This window comes from Bufo gargarizans, chromosome 2 (assembly GCF_014858855.1).
Source record: "Bufo gargarizans isolate SCDJY-AF-19 chromosome 2, ASM1485885v1, whole genome shotgun sequence".
Classification (NCBI taxonomy): domain Eukaryota; kingdom Metazoa; phylum Chordata; class Amphibia; order Anura; family Bufonidae; genus Bufo; species Bufo gargarizans.
This window is the reverse complement of record NC_058081.1, coordinates 343,967,002-343,986,955: the sequence shown is the minus strand read 5'-3', so window position 1 is coordinate 343,986,955 and position 19,954 is coordinate 343,967,002. Positions and strand designations below refer to the sequence as shown.

At 45.2% G+C, this 19,954-nt stretch overlaps 1 protein-coding gene across 1 annotated transcript in view; it reads left to right on the top strand.

The window, feature by feature from the left end:
• LOC122925887 overlaps positions 1 to 19,954 on the top strand; it is a 152,968-nt gene that overhangs the window by 1,192 nt on the left and 131,822 nt on the right. Inside the window, exons 3-6 of the mRNA XM_044277233.1 lie at positions 1,796 to 1,929; positions 2,105 to 2,239; positions 12,582 to 12,652; positions 17,636 to 17,715. Of these exons, the coding sequence (XP_044133168.1) occupies positions 1,796 to 1,929; positions 2,105 to 2,239; positions 12,582 to 12,652; positions 17,636 to 17,715 (420 nt within the window). The remainder of the gene's footprint in view (positions 1 to 1,795; positions 1,930 to 2,104; positions 2,240 to 12,581; positions 12,653 to 17,635; positions 17,716 to 19,954) is intronic.

The following is a 19,954-nucleotide window of genomic DNA, read 5'->3' as shown; positions in this document are numbered from 1 at the left end:
CAATACCGCAGCATGCTACAGTTTTATCTCCGGCCCAAAAAACTAACCACTTACCTGAATTTTTTTCCCCATAGGAATGTATTAGTGCCGCAATGCCGCACAATGCCGGACGGATCCGTTTGTCCGTATGACAAATGGACAGACGAATCCGTTCTTGCAATGCATTTGTGAGACGGATCAACATCCGGATCCGTCTACAAATGCTGTCCGTTTCCATGCAGATTGCCAGATCCGGCAGGCAGTTCCGGTGACGGAACTGCTTGCCCGATTACTCTGCTGCAATTGTGAAAGTAGCCTAAGATGACTGTTGGCTGAACCACCAATATGGACCATCTAAGCCAGTGATGGCGAACCTTTTACAGAACGAGTGACCTAACTGCAACCCAAAACCCACTTTTTTATCGCAAAGTGCCAACACAACAATTTAAACTGAATACTGCAGTCCAATATAGTATATCTTCCATGTACTTTATCATTCAGCTATAATAGCCTGCCTATATTTAGTGCGCTGCCTGTGTTGTACATAGTGCGCCCTGCGCTGATGAATGGCAGGAAAAGTCTAAGGCATATTGGTACACCATAGACTTTTTCCAGAGTCTGGGTGCCCACAGAGAGGGCTCTGAGTGCCACCTCCGGCACCCGTGCCATAGGTTTGCCAGCACTGATCTAAGGCCAAGTTCACACTTCAGTTATTTCAATCAGTTATTGTAAGCCAAAAGCGGGTGTGGGTCAAAAACACAGAATAGGTGCAAAGCTTTCCCTTAGGGCTCATGCACACGACCATGCCGTTTTTTGCTGTCCGCGAATTGCAGATCCACAAAAAAACGGATGCCGTCCGTGTGCCTTCCCCAATTTGCGGAACGGAACAGGAGGCCCATTGTAGAAATGCCTGTTCTTGTCCGCAAAACGGACAAGAATAGGACATGTCTCATCATTTTTGCGGGGCCACGGAACGGAGCAACGGATGCGGACAGCACACAGAGTTCTGTCCGCATCTTTTGCGGACCCATTAAAATAAATGGTTCCGTATACGGAATCATCAAAATATGGCCTGTATTTGGAGCCCTTAGGGTTCATGCACAGGAACATGTGCCAGCCAGGTCCGTATTGCAGCCTGCAATACGTGGGTCCACAATATATGGGCACCGGCCACTTGTGCACCGCATTCACTTAGAGTGCTTCTGTGGGGTTTCTCTCCGTGCCTCCGCACTGCAAAAAATACAACTTATTCTATTTTTTTGCAGTGCGGATGGATCACGGACCCATTCAAGTTGAATGGGTCTGCATGTGCCTGCGCTAGCCACACTGACAGAGCCCGTGCATTGGGGACCGCAATTTGCTGTCCACATTTATGTGCATGAGCCCTTATACCTGATCTCTGAGTAGGCTTCACTACTGGTTTTGTCTCACAATAACTAATGGCAAGAACTGGCCAAATAACTGAAGTGCGGTCTAATGTGTATGGGGGTCTCTCTGTCTTCACTAATCCTTGGTGTCCGACATTGGAGAATGGAAGGATTAAGCATGTTGAGTACAACACGCCTGATTGATCTCACAGGAGATAAGCTGCTGGAAGGGGTGCCCTGCAACAGATTACTCCCCTCTCCGCATTCATACCACAAGCATGCTTGGCCAACAGAGCATACATGTATATGGGGTGGTCGGGAGGAATGACCTAAGGTTTATGGCTGCCATTCCATTTTCAAGTTTGCAGTAGAGTTTGTCTTTTCTGAATGGAGCGGTCTCAGGGCACGCAGAGTCACCCTCCTTTCAAATGCATGGTTACTTTATCTAGGTCCATAACACAGAATGGATAAAGCCCACTTCTGCCAAACATCTGCAGAGAAATGTGGAGAAGCAAAAGTGTACAGCGGCAAGTAGTGACAGTGGCAGAGCATGGAGAATATTGGGAGAGGAGATCAACGAAAGGTAATTCACAGTCTCATACGTGTGCACCCGGATTGCTAGAAAAACCATGAATGTCAGCGATTTCATCAGTTTAATTATACAAGTCATTTTTGGACCGTTGATGCTATCTATACCGTTTGCTGTTCTCATCTTTTTTTCCAACTGGATTGTAATGTCTCATGTAACCTTCTACCAGTGGATCTCTGGAAGAATTCCTCCCTCCATGTTGTCTTTGTGCATCAGGACTGATCACATTAGAGCAGTTTACAGCGGCTGTGAAGTGTATGGGCGTAATGTTCAATGAGGAGGAGCTCCTGAAAATGTGGACAAGGTAAAGTACAAAGCATATGCAAAATATAGATGTAATACTCATGGATTAGGTGCATAGGCACACAAAGTCACCATTTCTCCAAACTATGGGGGAGATTTATTAGGTTATACAGGTTTGTGGACTAAGTCCTATTGTATAGATCACTGTCTATCAAATATCATGAACTACAGGTTAGTGATTTCTTAGTTGTATTAAAACATAACTTTTACTTGAGAGTTTAAGAAAAATAGGCCCAAAAGATACATATATAATTATAATCAGAGCGACGGTATGACAGGTAATCGTGCACGGCGGCACCCAAAGATAAATTAAAGAGGGTGCTCGGCGGCACCCGTGAGGAACCCGTACTCCTACCGCTCTGTAGTCTGCGTCCAGGGTGCAGAATGCGTCCAAATGATGCCACGATAATGGACTCCTAAGTAGACGTTCATCTGCTGTGGGGACGGCGGGAGATTTATTAAGTCCAATGCAGAAAATGTCGGACTTGATATCCTTTGCGCTGCTGGCAATTGTGCCAAATTTATGATGAATACAAAAAATTAGGCCCTAGTCAGACCCTCGGGAATTAACCCTCAAATACATCACTGGTCAATATAGTATTTTTGGGTATCTCTAAACTCCCTTTTTAAATGAACTTAATAAAGTACTCGTCTTAAACTTTCCAAATTAGTAGACCCCTATAGGGACTTTCTTTGGTCTTTTGACCAGTGGTGTATTTGAGGGAAATTTATGATGAGACGCAGGCCTCGTCATAATTTAGGCGCATCCTCCTGCAGTTTCTTGTGCCTAAAGATCTGTAGATGTTTGACTTCATTTGCACCAGAAAATTGCCGTAACTGAAGATACATTTTTTCAAGGGGTCTGGTCATGTCCCCTTACCACACTTCTTTGGAACAGTGGCAAGGGTGGCGTAAAAAACACCACTTGCGACTTTTTTTTTAAAAGTCGCATTAAAAAAATTGCAAACACTTTTACCGCCCCAAGCACCTATCACCGCCGCTGTCCAGGTATAATGCTAGAAGCATCAGGTAGTTATGCAGCTACCCAGCAGCCAGGTGCCCTGCTGAATTCAACTGTGTCACTGACCTCAGTATGGTGATAGGACATATTTTATCTGCACTGAGGTATTTAGTTTTGCTGGGGCGGTATTTTGTGCTGCACTACGGTATTGCTGGCCTTGTCTAATTCTGCTGTTCCTGCCTACTTGTGGTTTCGGTTGGCCCTACCTACTCGTGTTGCCCTGCCATTTTTGGACTTGCCTACAACATGTGGCGAAATTTAGGTTTTTTTTTATTCCCATTCCGCCCCTGATCTGCAGCATGTTATAGAGCAGGGATCAGCAACCTTCGGCACTCCAGCTGTTGTGAAACTACAACTGCCAGCATTCACACATACTAGGCTGCTCTTGTAACTCCCACAGAAGTGAATGGAGGATTCAGGGAGTTGTAGTTTGAGAACAGCTGGAGTGCTGGAGGTTGTTCATCCCTGTTATAGAGCAAGTGGAGCTGAGCAGAAAAGATTCAATAAAACTTGTAATTTATACACTTAGGCTAGGGCTACACGACAATATGTGTCGTGCGTCATTTTGTCACACCAATGTCGCACGACAATTTTTATAATGATAGTCTATGGTGTCGCACTGCGACATGTTCAACTGCGACACGACAGTAGCAAAAAATCCATCCAAGATGTATTTTTCTGCAATTGTCGCAGTCACAGCATGTCGCAGTGCAACACCATAGACTATCATTATAAAAATGGCTGCTCGTCATCAATGTTGCGCGACACATGTTGCAGTGTAGTTGTGCCCTATGTGTCTTACTAACGGGGGCTGCCTGGCTGAAAATATGGGTATGTCTGGGTTCAGCTCTGAACCTGGACAACCCCTTTAAATCTCTTCTCTTTCTGACTTCATTGTTCATGTAGGAGGTATTATCAGTGATTGCTTTCCCTGTGTAAGTGTGTATACAGAGATAGCTGTCAGTCACTGATAAATATACACAGGGAAGGTGTTATCAGTGATTGATAGCATTCTCTGTGTAAGTGTGTATACAGAGATAGCTGTCAGTAGGGCTGCACAATATATCGAAAAAATCGAATCGCGATAATCGCCAAATGCGATATGGCGATTTGGCCGACCCGAAAATGCTGCGATTATATATGAAGGGGCCCCGTGCACATAACTGGCTTTGTGTGTAAAGTATTTTACTACTGTGTGAAACAAGCTCTCTCCTATTGATAAAATGGCCAGCCTCTGTACTCACTTTCACAGTACTATGAATGCACTGCAGCGAGCGGTAGCGAGCTGGCCGGCCGGCGCGTGACTGACGTCACTTATTAACGCTCCTCCCACTTCAGGAAGCTGGAGCGTTGCTAAGTGACGTCAGTCACGCGCCGGCCGGCCAGCTCGCTGCCATTCGCTACAGTGGCCATTTTATCAATAGGAGAGAGCTTGTTTCACACAGTAGTAAAATACTTTACACACAAAGCCAGTTATGTGCGCAGTTTAGGACACATAGGGCCATGAGGGGGACCAGCATAAGATGCTATATGTATGTCTTATGCTGGCCCCCCCTCATGGCCCTATGTGTCATAGCACGCATCCCCTATAACAGTGCCATCCACAGATCCACCCCATAAGTGTCCTCCACAGATCCCCCATAACAGCGTCCTCCACAGATCCCCCATAATAGCATCCTCCACAGATCCACCATAACAGCGTCCTCCACAGATCCCCCATAACAGCGTCCTCCACAGATCCCCCATAACAGCGTCCTCCACAGATCCCCCATGACGGCGTCCTCCACAGATCCCCCATGACGGTGTCCTCCACAAATCCCCCATGACGGCGTCCTCCACAAATCCCCCATGACGGTGTCCTCCACAGATCCCCCATGACGGCGTCCTCCACAGATCCCCCATGACGGCGTGCTCCACAGATCCCCCATGACGGCTTGCTCCACAGATCCCCCATGACGGCGTCCTCCACAGATCCCCAACATAACAGCGTCCTCCACTGATCCCCAACATAACAGCGTCCTCCACAGATCCCCCACATAACAACGTCCTCCACAGATCCCCCACATAACAACGTCATCCACAGATCCCCCACATAACAGCGTCATCAACAGATCCCTCACATAACAGCGTCCTCCACAGATCCCCCACATAACAGCGTCCTCCACAGATCCCCCACATAACAGCGTCCTCCACAGCCTCTGTACTCACTTTCACGATGAATGCACTGCAGCGAATGGCAGCAAGCGGGCCGGCCGGCGCGTGACTGACGTCACTTAGCAACGCTCCAGCTTCCTGAAGTGGGAGGAGCGTTAAAAGGTGACGTCAGTCACGCGCCGGCCGGCCAGCTCGCTACCGCTCGCTGCAGTGCATTCATAGTACTGTGAAAGTGAGTACAGAGGCTGGCCATTTTATCAATAGGAGAGAGCTTGTTTCACACAGTAGTAAAATACTTTACACACAAAGCCAGTTATATGCGCAGTTTAGGACACATAGGGCCATGAGGGGGACCAGCATAAGATGCTATATGTATGTCTTATGCTGGCCCCCCTCATGGCCCTATGTGTCATAGCACACATCCCCTATAACAGTGCCATCCACAGATCCACCCCATAAGTGTCCTCCACAGATCCCCCATAACAGCGTCCTCCACAGATCCCCCATAATAGCATCCTCCACAGATCCACCATAACAGCGTCCTCCACAGATCCCCCATAACAGCGTCCTCCACAGATCCCCCATAACAGCGTCCTCCACAGATCCCCCACATAACAGCGTCCTCCACAGATCCCCCATGACGGCGTCCTCCACAGATCCCCCATGACGGCGTCCTCCACAGATCCCCCACATAACAGCGTCCTCCACAGATCCCCCACATAACAGCGTCCTCCACAGATCCCCCACATAACAGCGTCCTCCACAGATCCCCCATGACGGCGTCCTCCACAGATCCCCCATGACGGCGTCCTCCACAAATCCCCCATGACGGCGTCCTCCACAGATCCCCCATGACGGCGTCCTCCACAGATCCCCAACATAACAGCATCCTCCACAGATCCCCCACATAACAGCGTCCTCAACAGATCCCTCACATAACAGCGTCATCCACAGATCCCCCACATAACAACGTCATCCACAGATCCCCCACATAACAGCGTCCTCCACAGATCCCCCACATAACAGCGTCCTCCACAGATCCCCCACATCACAGCGTCCTCCACAGATCCCCCACATAACAGCGTCCTCCACAGATCCCCCACATAACAGCGTCCTCCACAGATCCCCCACATAACAGCGTCCTCCACAGATCCCCCACATAACAGCGTCCTCCACAGATCCCCCACATAACAGCGTCCTCCACAGATCCCCCATGACGGCGTCCTCCACAGATCCCCCATGACGGCGTCCTCCACAAATCCCCCATGACGGCGTCCTCCACAGATCCCCCATGACGGCGTGCTCCACAGATCCCCCATGACGGCGTCCTCCACAGATCCCCGACATAACAGCGTCCTCCACAGATCCCCCACATAACAGCGTCCTCAACAGATCCCTCACATAACAGCGTCATCCACAGATCCCCCACATAACAACGTCATCCACAGATCCCCCACATAACAGCGTCCTCCACAGATCCCCCACATAACAGCGTCCTCCACAGATCCCCCACATAACAGCGTCCTCCACAGATCCCCCACATAACAGCGTCCTCCACAGATCCTCCACATAACAGCGTCCTCCACAGATCCCCCACATAACAGCGTCCTCCACAGATCCCCCACAACAGTGCGTCCTCCACAGATCCCCCATAACTATGTCATACCCAGCGGCTCATATGAGAAAATCCAAGCAAACAGACCTCTAGCACAATTCCCATAAAATATTGCATCGCATATCATTATCGCAATTTTTAGGGCCCTAATCGCAATCGCACAAAATTCCCATATCGTGCAGCCCTAGCTGTCAGTCTCTGATAAGTGCGTGTGTATACATAGATGGCTGTCAGTCACTGATAGGTGTACACAGAGAAGGTGTTATCAGTGATTGATATAATTTACTGTAATCAGTGATTGATAGCATTCTCTGTATAAGTGTGTATATATAGATAGCTGTCAGTCACTGATAGCTGTACACAGCAGAGGTATTATCAGTGATTGATAGCATTCTCTGTGTAAGTGTGTATATATAGATAGCTGTCAGTCACTGATAGCTGTACACAGCAGAGGTATTATCAGTGATTGATAGCATTCTCTGTGTAAGTGTGTATATATAGATAGCTGTCAGTCACTGATAGCTGTACACAGCAGAGGTATTATCAGTGATTGATAGCATTCTCTGTATAAGTGTGTATGTATAGATAGCTGTCAGTCACTGATAGCTGTACACAGGGGAGGTATTATCAGTGATTGATACCATTCCCTGTGTAAGTGTGTATATATAAATAGCTGTCAGTCACTGATAGCTGTACACAGGGGAGGTATTATCAGTGATTGATAGCATTCTCTGTGTAAGTGTGTATACAGAGATAGCTGTCAGTCACTGATAGCTGTACACAGGGGAGGTATTATCAGTGATTGATAGCATTCTCTGTATAAGTGTGTATGTATAGATAGCTGTCAGTCACTGATAGCTGTACACAGGGGAGGTATTATCAGTGATTGATAGCATTCTCTGTGTAAGTGTGTATATATATATAGCTGTCAGTCACTGATAGTTGTACACAGGGGAGGTATTATCAGTGATTGATAGCATTCTCTGTGTAGGTGTATATACATATATAGCTGTCAGTCACTGATAGTTGTACACAGGGGAGGTATTATCAGTGATTGATAGCATTCTCTGTGTAAGTGTGTATACAGGGACTATTTTAAGTATAGAAAGAGCAGAGGTTTAAATGAATAAATTAAAGTTTTACAGAATCTTTTCCTATATAACTATATATGAATCGGCTCAGCTCCTCCTGCTCTATAACATGCTGCCTGCAGATTGCACTGCATTTCCTAGTGACAGGCCCTCTTTAATATATTGAATAGAACAAAATATGTAGTATACCCTGCTAGATCTCATTACATGGTTATATATATAGATGTTCTTCATGCCAGTCACACAAAAGTCGTGCTGCTTGATTCGGGCTTGGTAAAGTATATCTCAGACTTTGTTCACACTGCAATGTTGATGTAAATTATATCCATTATCCCTTAATGCTTACCGCCTATCGATTCATGTGTAGTATTTATCCTTGCTGAATCCGCTGCAGAATGTGCATTGTTTTCCATTTGTGATGACTGGATGTTTTTTAATACAGCAATTTAGAAACAGGATGTTTTTTTTTAGATGTCCTACTTTGCTCTATTGTCCCCTAATTTGTCTGCCAGGACAGCCGGTTGCCTCTTTTTTTTATGTAACTCATTTTACAAATATGGATCATGGTGTGCTCTTTCATTGTGCCTGTGTTTAAGTAATTTGGAATCATTTATTTTCATATTAAATTCTTTTTTTTTCTGCTGATAGCAATTTCAGACTGACTGGATGTTGATAAAGTGCAGGGCAACATGTGGGGCTCTTGGCATATCAAGTGAAGGCACAGATAATTTAGCAAGTTCATATTTGCCACTACGCAAAAGATAGAATTAATGTTAAATATTCAAATAATAGAAACCATACAAAACTAGCAGAATCCCACCACACATGCACCACATAGCAATAATACCACTAATATACTGTCACCAAAACGGTGCCATGTAGTCTTCCAATACAACCATAAAGTGCTAAATACTGCTATACAGTGCTCGGATACCAGTGACCAACAGCATGTGCTTGATTCTGACAAAGAAAAGATCTACAGTTCACAACTGGATTCCCCTGCATCACTTCAACTGGTCTGTGCTCCTGTTGGGATGGCCTTCCGCCAACCGTGAAGTATCGGGAACATACAAATCATTCCAGAGGCTCCCATAAAACTCTGAATTTTAGTACAGTATGTCTTGAAAAAGAGCATTTATGGCCAAAACGTTGCTCTATTGGCATTTTTTATGAAGATTTAAATAAAATATTGAGTTTTATGGGAGCCTATGGTGCCTTGGATCATTTGTATGAAAGAAAAGAGCTGCATAATGAGCTCAGATAATATCCAAACATAGGGCCAAAGTAACACGGCCGCTGAATTTTTACCACCGATACAGTACTTGAAGGCTATTGACTTTTATGGATTTTTTATGGATTCTTAATAGACTATTTATCTTGATTCTTATTGCGAGGGCCCCGCAAATTCACATCTGTTATGTACGTTTTGATGTAATTTACCAATTCCACTAGTGATATTATATGGTAACTCATTGAGTTTTATATATCTATCAGTGATTTGATTTTCTATATCTATTTTCTATTTAATTAATAAACACTTTAATAAACACTACTACTAATATACAGTACATGATATGCTTTTTGGCCTTTATAACTAGTGTGTGTGCCAGTCATCTTGACATTTGAAATTACCTTTATGACAAAACCTGCTGAACATTTTTAATAAACACCAATTAAAAATGCAGTCATAAAGAAAATTACCCCCGAAGGTGTTCATAGCCTTTAAACACTCTTTACCCACAGGCAAACTGCATATAGTCAGCCTACATTGGCACATTCACTACATACATAATCACACTCAGGCGCTGTACATTTTGTTATACATGATCATAGTATAGGGATGCACACTTTGACTGTATACAGTCAAATACATACATATACAAATTTTGACATTAACTACATAGTTTTGCATACATGTGTACATGCAAACAGACTCCAAATGGGCCTTTAACACTTAGGGCTCATGCAGCAAACTTATTTTCTTTCCGTGTACGTTCCGTTTTTTTTTTTTGCGGACTGTATGCGGAACCATTCACTTCAATGGGTCCACCAAAAAAACTGAAGTTACTCCGTGTGCATTCCGTTTCCGTATGCCCTTATTTCCGTTCTGCAAAAAAATAGAACATGTCCTATTATTGTCTGCATTACGGACAAGGATAGTACTGTTCTATGAAGGGCCCGCTCTTCCGTTCCACAAAATACGGAATGCACACTGATGTCATCCGTATTTTTTGCAGATCTGTTTTTTACACACCGCAAAATACATACGGTCGCGTGCATGAGCCCTTAAATAGAGGAGAGAAGTGGGCAGCAGGGAGAAAGGGGCAGTGGGTTGATCATAGGCAGCCAGGCACTTTTTGTTACATGTATATGAGAAACACTGTGTTAGCACTTTGGCCCTGCAAGATCAACCTCTGTGTGGAGTTTCTGGGTCCTCCCCGTGTTTGCGTGGGTTGCCTCTGTGCACACTGGTTTCCTCTCACGCTCCAAAAATATCCTCCAGCCTCCAAATCCAATGGAGGCAATACGCGTGGGGTGGTTACACATGCGGCACTACTACTGAGACCCCGAGATGATTCTATACTGCACAGGTCACAATATACCTTCCATACTTCAGTTATAGCACTCGCACTTTATTGTTACAAGCACTTAACCCTTGTCGTCTTTTGCACATGTGATTTTGGTATGAATTAGGATATGTTTCTAATCATGTTATTACTATTATAATCGAGGGTTCAGTGATTTGAGAATAATTAAAATTTTTGGTATATCATGAAAATCATGTATTTGCGGTAATTGTCTGACCTATGACTTTGCTGCATGTGGAGATTCCTCTCTATACCAGGTTGTGGATCTCCTGTTTAATAGTTTTTAGTTGGTTAGTTCCTATTAAAAATTTGCACATATTATAATCATGGTTTTTGGTGTGCGTCTAATTAAGCATTCACTTTGTGGTTTTTTTTTTATTATTCTGAGGCCTCATGCACACGACTGTGCTGTTTTTCCGCAAAACAGACAAGAATAGGACATTCTATATTTTTTTTGCGGGGCCTCGGAACAGAGCAACGGATGCGGACAGCACACTGAGTGCTGTCCGCATCTTTTGCAGCCCCATTGAAGTGAATGGGTCCGCATCCGAGCCACAAAAAACTGCGGCTTGGATGCGTACCATAACTACGGTCATGTGCATGAGGCCTAAGGCTACATGCACACGAACGTTGTTTGTTTCTGTGTCCATTCTGTTTTTTTTTTGCGGACAGGATGTGGACCCATTTATTTTAATGGGTCCACATCAGTATGTCTGTTCCGTTGCCCCACAAAAAAAATTGTGCATGTCCTATTTTTTTCTAGTTTGCTGACAAGGATAGGCATTATTACAATGGATCGGCAAAATAAATGGATCTGTAAAAAAAACGGATGCCATATGGAAAGTCATAAAAAAAAATTTGCGGACCGCAAAACACATACGGTCGTGTGCATGTAGCCTAAAAATCATTGTGGAATATGTTGGTGCTTTATAGAGGTGTGTGCAGTATTAGGCTACATGCACACGACCGTATGTGTTTTGCGGTCCGCAAATGGCAGATCCGCAAAAAAAACGGATGACGTTTCGTATGGCATCCTTTTTTTTTTTTTTTTACGAATCCGTTTATTTTGCGGATCCATTGTAATAATGCCTATCCTTGTCTGCAAACTAGAAAAAAATAGGACATGCACAATTTTTTTTGCGGGGAACGGAACGGACATACTGATGCGGACAGCACACAGTGTGCTGTCCGCGATTTTGGGGACCAATTAAAATGAATGGGTACACATCCTATCCGCAAATAAAACGGAACGGACATGGAAACAAACAACATTTGTGTGCATGTAGCCTTAGCTTGTAATACAGAGGGAAGCAGGAACATACATTACTAGCTCAGTCATTCCCAGGCTGTCCCTCCATGATGCATACAGTGCACATGTAGCCGCCTCTACCAGTCCACTGACCAGTTATACAGTATGTTGCTGATAATTAGTTTTGTACATTTACCCCGTATCTCACATTCAGTACTCTCAGCAAGGCACAGATGAAATTGCTAGACTGTTTGGCACACAATAAGTAAATTGCTATGAAGACTGATTGAAAGTAACCAGTTCTCCTAAGAAAAACAGACAATACAAATCAATGAATAGCTTATTGTTGTTTAGAAAAAGCTTCACATAATATAATCCTGTGAGGTACAAATCTAAGAAATCATAGTTGAAGTCTTTTTAGAGACCAGTGTGAGTCAGAAGTTGGAAGAATTATTCAAGTGCTGGGCGATCGTACTGTAACCGTGAATGCAATTATGACAGCTAATTTAAAGACTTACCTGTAAAATCAGGCTAGAAAATGTACACAGTAGGTAGGTAGATGTTAGGATAATGGTACCACAACTTGCCTCTTATTATTTCAGTCACTGTGTTATTTTGTTTGCAGTACTGGAAATGTCACAGGGTCTGCTGTGCCTGCTGTTCTTCTTTTCAAAAAGTTGGGATTAAAGTTTCCAGGTATAATTTAGATGAAGCATTTATTGTATGTATTGAATTGTAAAGCTATTACTATATCTAGAGACTGCTGCAGACTTTAAGGGCACATGCACACAAAAGTTTTTTATGTTCAGTATACTGGCCGTTTTTTTTTGTTTAGTATGCGTTACTTATACTGAACCATTCATTTCAATGGGTCAGCAAAAAAAAACTGAAGTGTCTCCGTGTGCATTCCATTTTTCTGTTCCGTTCAAAGATAGAACATATTATTGCCCGCAAATCACGTTCCGTGCCTCCATTCAAGTCAATGGGTCTGCCAAAAAAACGGAACACAATACTTCGTATGTCCTCCGTATCTGTTCCGTTTTTGCGGAACCATCTATTGGAAATTTTATGCCCAGCCCAATTTTTTCTATGTAATTACTGTATACTGTGTATGGCATACGGAAGAACGGAACCGGAAACACTGAAACAAAAAACTGAAAAACTGATCTGTTAAAAACGGCCCGCAAAACACTGAAAAAGCCATACGGTCGTGTGCATGAGCCCTGACAAAGAGATCACAAAGTGCAAGGAATTAGAAGAGTTGTGCCAAGCTTTAAGTTATAGTTAAGTTATCGGTAGGGGTTCAGCCACTGAAACTCCATTCCCCGTACTGATGAAGTAGCTGTTATGGCATGCCCATTGCCACTCCATTCATTCTCTGTGTGTTGACAATTTTTTACTGTATCAGAGCAAACTGTGTAGTCTCTTCAGTCCCTGCTGCCTGAATCATGAATCCTGACGTGGGCGTCAGGGACTGAAGAGACCCTGCACAGGCTGCACTGGTATAGTGCAGCACAAGAGCTGAAGGACCTGTTAAAACATCACCGTCATGTGATCAGTGCAGGAGGGAGTGGAGCTCAGAAGTGAAGGGGAGAAGTGGTGGGGAAGGACCTGTAATGATGTTACCATCATGTAATCAATGCAATGGGGCAGAGCTCAGCAGTGGAGAAGTGGTGGGGGAAGGACCTGTAATGATGTTACCATCATGTGATCAATGCAGTGGGGCAGAGCACAGCAGTGGAGAAGTGTTGGGGAAGGACCTGTAATGATGTTACCATCATGTGATCAATGCAGTGGGGCAGAGCACAGCAGTGGAGAAGTGTTGGGGAAGGACCTGTAATGATGTTACCATCATGTGATCAATGCAATGGGGCAGATCTCAGCAGTGGAGAAGTGTTGGGGAAGACCTGTAATGCTGTTACCATCATGTGATCAATGCAGTAGGAGGCAGAGCTCAGCAGTGCAGGAGAGAAGTGTTGGGGAAGGACCTGTGATGATATCATGTGACATGAGAGGGCGGAGCTTTGTGTTGAGGAGAAGCCAGTGAGAGCCAAGGAAATGCTGGTATTTGTAGTTCTCTCATCCTATATCTCCTCTCTTTAATGTCCTCTAATATCACATAATAGCCTAAGTTAAGATATCGGTAGGGGTTCAGCTACTGAAACTCCATTCCCCGTACTGATGAAGTAGCTGTTATGGCATGCCCATTGCCACTCCATTCATTCTTGGGATCAGTGGGAGTCCCAGTGGTCGGACCTCTACTGATAAATTAGTTATCCCTAGGGCTGGACGATTAATCAAATTCATTTGATGTGTTGACAATTTTTTACTGTATCAGAGCAAACTGTGTAGTCTCTTCAGTCCCTGCTGCCTGAATCATGAATCCTGACGTGGGCATCAGGGACTGAAGAGACCCTGCACAGGCTGCATTGGTATAGTGCAGCACAAGAGCTGAAGGACCTGTTATAACATCACCGTCATGTGATCAGTGCAGGAAGGAGCGGAGCTCAGAAGTGAAGGGGAGAAGTGGTGGGGAAAGACCTGTAATGATGTTACCATCATGTGATCAATGCAGTGGGGCAGAGCACAGCAGTGGAGAAGTGTTGGGGAAGGACCTGTAATGATGTTACCATCATGTGATCAATGCAGTGGGGCAGAGCACAGCGTGGAGAAGTGTTGGGGAAGGACCTGTAATGATGTTACCATCATGTGATCAATGCAGTAGGGCAGAGCACAGCGTGGAGAAGTGTTGGGGAAGGACCTGTAATGATGTTACCATCATGTGATTAATGCAGTAGGGCAGAGCTCAGCAGTGGAGAAGTGTTGGGGAAGGACCTGTAATGCTGTTACCATCATGTGATCAATGCAGTAGGAGGCAGAGCTCAGCAGTGCAGGAGAGAAGTGGTGGGGAAGGACCTGTGATGATGTCATGTGACATGAGAGGGCGGAGCTTTGTGTTGAGGAGAAGCCAGTAAGTGCCAAGGAAATGCTGGTATTTGTAGTTCTCTCATCCTATATCTCCTCTCTTTAATGTCCTCTAATATCACATAATAGCCTAGACATGCTAGGAGTGCTCTCCTCTTGTGCCTATTGCATGTAATTAGGGCTGCAGCTATCTATTATTTTAGTAATCTATTGATTGAATCCAATGATTAATCGAGTACTCTAATAAGATAAAAACTTATAAAAAACACGTTTTCCTTTATAAATTGTCATCAGCCCCCCCCCGTGCCATCAGCCCCCCTCAGTGCCATCACCCCCATACCTTCAGTCCTCTGTGCCATCAGCCCCCCTCAGTGCCATCAGTCCTCTGTGCCATCAGCTCCCCCCAGTGCCATCACCCCCTGTGCCATCAGCTCTATGTGCCATCAGCTCCCCATACCATCAGTCCTTTGTGCCATCAGTCCCCCCAGTGCCATGAGCTCCCCCCAGTGCCATCACCCCTCAATGCCATCAGTCCCCTAGTTCCATCAGTCCTCTGTGCCATCATTCCTTCCGATGCCAGCATGCCCTTGGCTCCCCCAGTGTCACCTTCTCCACTCCTAGTCTCCAGCAGCCCTTTAATACTTACCTCTCCTGTACGGGCGCCACTCCACAACTCCTCTTTCTTCTCCGCGCGCTGCACTGTCGTCCTGACGTCATACAGCGTCAGGTCATAGTGCACGCATACATTCACTATGTCCTGACGATATGTCAGGAGGACAGTGCACCGCACGTACCAGCGGGTGACTGTGGAGCGATGAGTAGTAGCAAGCGCTTCACTCCCGCTCCGTGGTTACATGACACAAACGAATGCTCGATGCAAAAAATTTGCATCAAGGATTTTTTGGTGTCAATTTACTCAATTTAATCGAGTAATCGTTTCAGCCCTACATGTAATGGACTGGACATGCTGGGAGTTGTAGTTGTCTCCTTTTACACCTCCTCTTTGTAATGTCTCCTGATCGCATATAATAACAGCCTTTACTTGCTGGTAGTTGCAGTTCTCTCCTCTTATAACTCGTCCCTGTAATGTACACTCCAAACACAAACTCTTCGATGCAGCGAGGAAAGGAATTAAATATTGCGAGTAGGCACCAAGTTTGGTAAAACAGTCACTTTTGTGGTAGATTTCTAGTTTAAAGGGACACTGACAGGCCCAATAAGCATATTTAGGTATATATATATCACAGTACAGGTCTTATAATGTGTATTAAAATCATCTAAGTTTCCCCCCTGTCCACCTTATAAATACAGAAAACTGAAGTTTTAAAACCTGCTTAAAGCGTCTTCAATCTGCCCAAGGGGCGGCGTTTCATCTCCACTTGCGCCCAGCCAGCCGCCCTCAACTGCCGTTTTGAAGCGCCGCCCAGCTCAAGCATGCTGAAGATGAGACGGAGGCCGATGCCCATAGGATTGTATTGGGCATGCGCCGGATCTTGTGATGTCGGAGAGAGTAGTAGCCGCCCAGCGAAGTGAATATTGATGAGCTGGGCGGCGCTTTAAAACGGCAGTTGGGAGCGGCTGGCTGGGCGCAAGTGGAGATGAAACGCCGCCCCTTGGGCAGATTGAAGACGCTTCAAGCAGGTTTTAAAACTTCAGTTTTCTGTATTTATAAGGTGGACAGGGGGGATACTTAGATGATTTTAATACACTTTATAAGACCTGTACTGTGATATATATACCTAAATATGCTAATTGGGCCTGTCAGTGTCACTTTAATTTGGCTGAAGCTGTTATATAGATTATGGTTTCCATCCTGTGTGTACCCACTGTCCTGAGTATGATGTCTTCCTTTTGGGGGTGTGATGTCCTTCAGACTGTAGCCTGGCTAGTTGGACTTGTTTTTTAGTTATTTTAGAAAGAATAAAAAATAATTGAGATTATAATCGTCCAAAAAGTTGAAATAATGAAGATAATTTTTTTGCCACAATCGGCCAGCCCTATTTATCTCATATCCTGTGGATAGGGGATAACTTTAACACTTTTGGACAACCCTTTTAGGTACTGACTGCACAAAGCATATGGTTTCCATTTAGCACAATATTCCAGATTATTTGTAGCTATAACCTAAGTAAAATGTGGAGTAACATTGCCTTATTTATCTTGCACTGATCCTGAGTGATAGTCTGTACCCCAGAGCTGCATTTAGACATATCCCTGATAACTGATCTCCTGTAATGTCACAGGTCGTTCTTCATAGATCACATTACTGTACAGTGTCTGGATTAAAGGGGGTGTTCCCGTTAAATTGCGCCCCTCTCCTTATTCACTGGCTCTTTATTCACAGCAGCCCCATGATGTATACTGCTGAGGCCAGTGATTGGCTGCACGGTGATCTGGTGTGGAAGGAACGTCACTGCTGCAGCCAGGATGATTACATCAGCGCTGAAGTAAATTCCGACAAACAAGCAAACCCTCCCTTTTGCTGCACAAAATATCATTGTTTGATGGCAGAGCATCGCCCTGTGTAAACAGGGATCTGTTGCCCAAAAACATCAGCGATTCTTGCTGCATGTAAGTGCAGCTAATGATCGTCAGTGATCAGGAATGACTGTTCCCATGAACATTAATTACCTACCACAGATCGCTCTGCGCAGCATTGTGGTGAACTGAAATTAATGATTGCAAATTGAAATGGAATTTAAATAATTGCATTTCGTAGTCATTATTTATTTTAACACATGATTTATTTTTCAGTGAATGCAAAAGCTGGAAACATTTGTAATGATAAAATGACTCAATGCATTGAGGAAGTTATCTGCGCTATAAAAGAAAAGGTGACGTAATAATATTCATACTTTCATCTAATGGCTTGTAATCTAGTTCAGTGATGACTGCAAACCTACTATATATATATGACTATTAGATGCACTGAGAAACACAAGCTCAGTCTGAGTGTGGCTACAAAGTGCATTCTTTATGTAAGTGACATGACTCTCCAAGGATAAAAGCCTTAAAGGGATTTTCCTTCATCACTCTGGTCTTTAACCGCTACAGGACCGCCGTACGCAGGATTGCGTCCTGCCGGCGGCCCTGCTCTTCTGGGTGGACGCATATACGCGTCCTCCCGCGAGAGCCGAGATTTCCTGTGAACGCGCGGTAAGGTAAGCGAGTGGGTCTCCAGCCTGCCAGCGGCGATCGCTCGCTGGCAGGCTGGAGATGTGATTTTTTTAACCCCTAACAGGTATATTAGACGCTGTTTTGATAACAGCGTCTAATATACCTGCTACCTGGTCCTCTGGTGGTCCCTTTTGTTTGGATCGACCACCAGAGGACTCAGGCAGCTCACTAAAGTAGCACCAAACACCACTACACTACACTACACCCCCCCCCTGTCACTTATTAACCCTTTATGAACCCCTGATCACCCCATACAGACTCCCTGATCACCCCCCTGTCATTGATCACCCCCCTGTCATTGATCACCCCCCTGTAAGGCTCCATTCAGACGTCCGTATGATTTTTACGGATCCACTGATACATGGATCGGATCCGCAAAACGCATACGGACGTCTGAATGGAGCCTTACAGGGGGGTGATCAATGACAAGGGGGTGATCACCCATATAGACTTCCTGATCACTTCCCTGTCATTGATCACCCCCCTGTAAGGCTCCATTCAGACGTCCGTATGATTTTTACGGATCCACGGATACATGGATCGGATCCGCAAAACACATACGGACGTCTGAATGCAGCCTTACAGGGGGGTGATCAATGACAGGGGGTGATCACCCATATAGACTTCCTGATCACTTCCCTGTCCTTGATCACCCCCCTGTCATTGATCACCCCCCTGTAAGGATCCATTCAGACGTCCGTATGATTTTTACGGATCCACAGATACATGGATCGGATCCGCAAAACACATACGGACGTCTGAATGGAGCCTTACAGGGGGGTGATCAATGACAGGGGGGTGATCACCCATATAGACTTCCTGATCACTTCCCTGTCATTGATCACCCCCCTGTCATTGATCACCCCCCTGTAAGGCTCCATTCAGACGTCCATATGATTTTTATGGATCCACGGATACATGGATCGGATCCGCAAAACACATACGGACGTCTGAATGCAGCCTTACAGGGGGGTGATCAATGATAAGGGGGTGATCACCTCATATACACTCCCTGATCACCCCCTGTCATTGATCACCTCCCTGTAAGGCTCCATTCGGACGTCCGTATGATTTTTACGGATCCACAGATACATGGATCGGATCCGCAAAACACATACGGACGTCTGAATGGAGCCTTACAGGGGGGTGATCAATGACAAGGGGGTGATCACCCATATAGACTTCCTGATCACTTCCCTGTCATTGATCACCTCCCTGTAAGGCTCCATTCGGACGTCCGTATGATTTTTACGGATCCACAGATACATGGATCGGATCCGCAAAACACATACGGACGTCTGAATGGAGCCTTACAGGGGGGTGATCAATGACGAGGGGGTGATCACCCATATAGACTTCCTGATCACTTCCCTGTCATTGATCACCCCCCTGTCATTGATCACCCCCTGTAAGGCTCCATTCAGACGTCCGTATGATTTTTACGGATCCATGGATACATGGATCGGATCCGCAAAACACATACGATCGTCTGAATGGAGCCTTTCAGGGGGGTGATCAATGACAGGGGGGTGATCACCTCATATACACTCCCTGATCACCCCCTGTCATTGATCACCCCCCTGTCATTGATCACCCCCCTGTAAGGCTCCATTCAGACGTCCGTATGATTTTTACGGATCCACTGATACATGGATCGGATCCGCAAAACGCATACGGACGTCTGAATGGAGCCTTACAGGGGGGTGATCAATGACAAGGGGGTGATCACCCATATAGACTTCCTGATCACTTCCCTGTCATTGATCACCCCCCTGTAAGGCTCCATTCAGACGTCCGTATGATTTTTACGGATCCACGGTTACATGGATCGGATCCGCAAAACACATACGGACGTCTGAATGCAGCCTTACAGGGGGTTGATCAATGACAAGGGGG